This window comes from Falco punctatus (genome assembly GCF_963210335.1).
Source record: "Falco punctatus genome assembly, chromosome: 8".
Lineage (NCBI taxonomy): Eukaryota > Metazoa > Chordata > Aves > Falconiformes > Falconidae > Falco > Falco punctatus.
In genome coordinates this window covers 23719321-23725653 of record NC_137588.1, presented here as the reverse complement: position 1 = coordinate 23725653, position 6333 = coordinate 23719321, and the positions used below count along the sequence as shown (strand labels likewise).

General features: G+C 44.9%; 1 protein-coding gene across 8 annotated transcripts in view; it reads right to left on the bottom strand.

Annotated features, from left to right (window-relative positions):
• Window positions 1-6333, bottom strand: part of FIGN (fidgetin, microtubule severing factor) — a 216509-nt gene that overhangs the window by 104015 nt on the left and 106161 nt on the right. For all 8 annotated transcript variants that reach the window (XR_013929967.1, XM_080399118.1, XM_080399116.1 and 5 more), the window contains one exon: window positions 1-6333. This exon is cut by the window's left edge. Coding sequence is in view for 7 of the 8 variants with exons in the window: in XM_080399116.1 (XP_080255242.1) it covers window positions 4085-6333 (2249 nt within the window). In the remaining variant the exon portion in view is untranslated.

The window sequence follows — 6333 nt, the reverse complement described above, 5'->3', positions numbered from 1 at the left end:
GCTGGTAAAGACACCCAGATGGTGTTTGGCCTATGTATTTTAGTCAGATGGTTGATTTTCCCCTCGGTAGGTTTGTAATGCTCAAGAAAACATTTTGCCCATCTATCTGCATTTGAGTAGAATACAAACCGACTAATAGATAAATAATCCGTGTGAAAGTAAATAGCTTTAAAGTAAACTGCCTTCACATTCCATTGATCAGCTCAGTCAGCAAACTTTTCTGTATTGTCGCTAATGTTCTAAATATTTTGGAGAGAAACATGCCAGAAGTACAGAGTATTTCCATTTCTGTCTCACATAAGGTCATTATGAACTCCTCCTTGAATTGATATTGATCCTTCAGCTTGCAGAAATATTCCTCCAATTTATTTTACTTTTGTTGCCGTAGGAATTGTTACTGAAGGTGCAAGGAAGAAAACGAGCTGATGCGGAATGGGATCTACACGCAAAAATATGACCTAAAGCATCTGCAGTGGCAGGCTGACACAGCAAATGCTCTTTAACCATTTCAGGTTCCTTAATATCCAGGGCTGTGCCAGTAGCTGGGAATTCCCAGGCAACTTCCAGGCAACTGTGGCAGCAACCCCCAGCTTTGCCCAGTTGTAAAAGACAGCAAACGGCTTTCTACCATGGAAAGGTCAGAGGCCAGCAAATACTTCATCCTGAAGATAACATCAGCATGTATTTTGTCTCTCATCTCAAACAATCCTAACCTGTGGGACCCACTCAAGTTCAGGATTGTGCTTCAGCCCTTCCTGGACACTCCTTGACAAGAAGGCTGCTGAGAGGGGTGAAGGACCAGCAGCATGCCAAAACCTGCTCACTAGGGAGAAAATGGGCTGAATGAAGTAGGAAGGAGGAAAGCAGTAAGAAGGACAAGACATAGCAAGGGATTCAGCCAGCTCAGTTCCCCCGCCCCTGAACAGAGGGGAATTCCAACAAAGGAGTGGCCAGAAACTACTTGGAGAAGGGCTGAGGCACCTCCTGTTAATACTACCTGGCCAAGCTCTCACCAAATTCAACAGGCACCCTCCCAAAGCAATGCCAAGGACAGCTGCTGGCAAGGAAAGATTTGGGTAACAATCTGGTTCTGTTTTCCTCTTCTTAAGCTGCTATGATAGGGGTGAAGTTCTCTGCTTCTGCTGCCCCAGAACTGAATCAAGCCCTGGAGGGAACAATCACGAGCATGTGTGGAACCTGCATTTTCACATCATCTCAGTTTCTGCCTGCTTCTAACTTTGGTTAACTTTGGAAAAATCCATTTCTCAGAGTGACTTTTTAAAGAGAATGATTTAAAGCTGGAAGCCAAAGGAACCATCTACAATTTTGTTTGGTTTTGGTTTTGCTACTGGACAAAAAAAGGGGGAAAAAACCACTCTAGTGGGTAGTTTTCATTTTACCAGCTGCAAAAAAAAACCCCACCTGTTTGGAGTACGGTTAGGAGAAACAGTTAACAAGTTCGTTTATCAAAACTTGCTTGAGCCTTTCAAATGAGCACAGCTCAATGGCAGATATGAAAGGCAATGTCTAAGACAGAAATTGGGTCAGCGATCTGCAATAGCACACTTGCCAGTGTGATCAGCATGAACCTACAGCTAATGGGGACATCAGGGTCTCCCAAATATGAGGATGGTGGAATGACCAGGGTGAAGAAGCAGCCTTGGAGGTTTGGGGAGGCAGAAGGGCTGGGTCATAACAAGGACCATAGACTGCAATTGCTGTTGAAAAAAAGAAAAAAAAAAGAGAGATAAAAAAAAGAAGAAAAGCAGGTGATGTACTTAAGTCTTACTTTCTATATCCTTAATGAAAGGCACTGTCTTTAAAATGGTACTTTTATGCCTAAAACATAAAGTTTTAGATAGACAAAATGTTTGCCAGGAATCCATCTTAAATTAGATTTTGGTTTATTTGCTCTGTTTTTAGCACGTTCTATCTAAATATATATATATATATATATCTCAAAAGAAAAATAAAGGAAAGTAATAATCAAGACTCATAAATTTCCAGCAATATCACAAAATCCCTCATTAGCTTTCTGAATGCTAAATGTCTCCATTGATTTAACAAAACGGACAAGGTCTGTACAATTTTTGAGAAGACAAACATGACCTAGTAACAGATTGGTATCTCTCTTCTTGGGGCTTTTCAGTGCATTTATTTAATGTTTTTGAATGTACATTAATTAACAGACACATCAAATGCCAGTGCTTTGCAACAGTTTTGTTACTGTCTCTTTAAAGTAAACAAACAAAAAATACATTCAAAAAAGCAAGGCTGTTTTGTTCATGTGATGGCAGAGGCTTTGGGCAGCTGCAACATGCACTGCTCCTGCTCAGAGACATTACCCAACATCAGTCAGCTGTCACCGAAAGAGTTGCACGGAAAGCATTAAAGGATAAAAAGAAAGGGGGTGGGGTGGGGTGGAGGAGAACTGAGCAAAATGCCATACATGCCAGCTAGTCTTTCCAGAAGGAAGACACCAGAATGTGTATATTTGGGGGCGGAAAGGAGGGGGGGAGGGTAAAGAGCACTAACGTAGAGGAAAACTTGACTTCAGGGGAAAAAACAGCAGCTCTCTGAAACTTGTTTAGCAGGTTCACATTCCTAATGTAATCTGACTTTTGTGTTGGTGTTTTTTGCCCTATTCCTTACTTTGCTTTCCAAGAGAAATGTAACAAAACTGAGGTAGAAATAATGGTGGGCACACTCCAGCCTGGAAGATTTCTAATGGATGCTAAATGAAGATTGCATTAAGGACAATGGAGTCGTACATACACAACAAAAACTCAACTTTACAGTTTGGGAAGGGAAATAAATGTACTTTGAGGGTTCAGTTTTGCTTTGTTATTTGTACTGTTTGTTTGGTCACAGTCCACTGCGTTGCTATAAACAGCTCTGCAACCCATAGCTCTGCCCGTGACCTACACTGATCCCACTTCCTACAGCTTCACCAAAATAACCTCAAAACTACAACTAAAGCTGTGCAACAAAGGCCAGCAGTCACAGCTTCAGGTAATTTGCCTCTCGGAGTCCTACCAAATCTTACGTTTGACTGTTTCGGATGCTAACGTAAACCGATTAAGTGGGTCCTTTTTCATCTATGCACCTTCTAAAGACTGTATCACGTAATTATCAAGGAGCAATACGCTGAAAACTCTTACAGTTTACCAACAAGAAAAATAGTTCTGCTCTGGTTTGATCTGACAAATTGGCAAAAGAACCATTTCTGAACACTGGGAAATCCTTCTGTTTCTATTTTTAAAAACTGTAACTCTTCAGTCATATCACACTTTAGTTTTTTCCTGGATACATTCAAAGTAATTTTCCTTGCCATTTTCCAATTGTTGAGGTAAACATACATATTTAATATAAAGTAACATTGAAGCCTAGCCTATAACTCTCAGCAGTACATAGTGCTTTCAACACATTCCTTTGAGGTACTGTACAAATCACAATCACTTTCCTGAGTTTTTGCAGACAGAACATTAAAAGAAATGAACTGCAGAAATTAAGGTCCAGATTACCATTACCCTGTTTTACCTGTTCTTAGTTTAACACCGCAGAACAGACAGGATTGAGGAATACTGTTGCTCTTAGAATAGCAAAAATCTGGTTCTCTGTCGCAACACAACCGTTCATCTCTTTAGTCCAATAATGTTTGAAGTTAAAGCTCTTTATATTAGCACATGCCACCAATGTAATTGTGAGGCAAACAAAAAATAAAGCACCACTTCAGGCACTTGACAGCAACTAAATCTCAAGAACAGCAGAATGGAATCAACACACAGGGTTCATGTCCTTCTGAAATCAACCCACTTGCACCTTGCTCCTTGGTGAGTATTGTCTAGCTTGAACAGAACTGAGCATCAACACGCGCTTTCTGTCATGTGTGGCTTTTTCAGATCAGCAGCTCTTGTTTGATGCACTTTTCCTTCAAGTATACCCTGGCTCTTTAGAGGCAAGGTAAATTGTAGTCTTCCCAGTACCCTTTGCAATTTTAACACTACTGAAAAGGGTTCTCTACCCTATGTAGCAGGTTCTGTGTGTGCCAACATTCATTACTTTTTTTTTTTTTTAAGTAGTATCACTGACTGCAACCAAACATTTTGTTCCATTCAACATATGTATCAAGCTCTTTTTGAGATATGCTAGGCTGTATCTTGCAGAAAGCATTTTCAAAGTCTTGATATGTAACTGGCCTCAACTGGCTGGGCATAATGGCTGAAAGGTCTGTGGCTGGCATGGCATGGAGTGGGCCCACCACGGCTTCCTGACACAAGTGAGCCACATCTAGTCCAGAAAAGCCTTCTGTGCGCTGGACAAGCAGTGCAACCTCCTTGTCATTGAGACAGTAATTGTGCTGTGAGAGCAGTTGTACTATTATCTGGTGTCTCGCTGTGCTGTCAGGAAGTGGGATTAAAAGTCGTTTCATGAAGTACCTTCGAAGAGATTCATCAATTTCTTCCGGTTTACTCGTGGCGCAAATTACAACTATTTGGTCCTCAGCAGAAGTCAGTACAGTGTCCAGCTGCATAAGGAACTCGGTTCTCATCCGACTTACTGGACTGTGTTCTTCACTCACTTGAGAGGAAAGGAGCATATCAATGTCACTAACAAAAATCACTGAGGGTTGGCGACACCTTGCCACGAGGAAGGAGGCATGGACAATTTTTTCTCCTTCCCCTAACCACTTCGTGACAAGGCCAGAGCCGGTGATTTTGAAAAACGTGGCCCCCAGCTGACTAGCTATACACCTGCCCATTAATGTTTTGCCTGTTCCCCGAGGTCCAAATAAAAGGATGCTCCGAGGTAGAGCAGTCAGTCCATTGAATGCATCTGACCTCAATACTGGCCATAAAACCTCCTCCTTAATGACGGCCTTTACTAGATCTAGGCCAGCGATGTCACTCCAGTCCACAGGAGGTCCTTGGTTGATAATCTCGTTGGTAACAAGGTCAATGAGGTGTGTGTCAGTATTCTTCAGTTGCTCGTCCACAGAGTGGTTGGATGAGGTAGCTGCACGAAGTCCCGGGCCTTGCATTGGGTGAGGGAGGAGCTGCCTGTGCTCGTCACCGTGCTCATTCATTACTGGGGAGGTATACTTCCCAAACGAGTCACTCGATCTCGAACCCAGCGAGTTTTTAGCAGTACTATAGGATGGGGGTGTTAGAGCCCTACTGGACTGGCTGCTGAATTTCCTTTGCTGTTCAGAGGACATTAGCTGCTTTGTTGGCTTAAATGCTAAGGATGATGTTTCAGCACTTCTGTCAAAACCATTCCCCCTGTTTGCATTTGAAATGCTGTTGTCGGGCATTCGATACATGGGACTCTGTGTAGATCTCTGTTGGCCATAGCTGTAATTTCCATAACTGGAGTCCATTTCTCCTTGCCCTGCCATGTAGAAAGCTTTCCTTTTGAGAGAGCTGGCTGAACTGTTGGTCAGGGCAGACGGCGCGATGGGTGTCAGACCGTGGCCCTGATAGGAGTAGCTGGGGACAGTGGTCGGGGGCAGAGGGGTTGGAGCAGGGATTCCCGATGGCAGGTATGCCGAGGGTGGCGGGGCACCCCCCGGGCTGTAGCCAGGGCCAACAGCGCTTTGAGGAGGGTAACTGGCGGAAGGGTAGCTGTAACTGGAGAGGTTCGAGGTCCCGTTGTAGCCGGGGACAAGGGCTGGTGGTGGCGGTGGTGGTGGTGGCTGTAAGAGTCCCGAGCTATGCAGGGGGGATGGGTGAGGGGATGGAAGTGCAGGTGCTGGCTGGCTGCTGTAACTGGTATGCAAATATGAGCCATTGTATCCTGCGGCGTATTCCTGAGATGGGAGCCCTGAATGAAGACTGGGAACGGTGTGACTTCCACAGGTGCTGCTGGAGTAGCTGGGTTCAGCCAGGTTACTGGCCACCCCAGGAGAGCTCCCAATACTGGCCGAGACATCTGCGGGAGGGAGGGCTGCGCTTACCCCAGCTTTGCTGGCGGTGATGACGTCTGGGACACAGTTCATGGGATACACGCTCTCCGAGTTCAGCGACGGCTGCCAGGGCTCGCTTTCATTCTTCCGACCGTTCACCAGCCCCGAGGGAGCTTCGGAGTAGTTGCTGAGAATGGGCCGCTCGGCTGGCCCTTCCAAAATACCAGAGTATTTTTCTGCGTACTTTTTCAGAAGATTGGAGGCAGTCAGAGCTGAGATGTCATCGTTGGCCCAGGCGTACTGGTAGGTGCGCTGCAGGTGCCCCCGGTAGGCTTCCACCTTGTGGGCAGGGGACCGGGTGGTTGAAGTGATATCGAAGTGCTGTTCTGGCCACTGGGCATGCTCGGGCGTCCACTGCATCTTCAAGC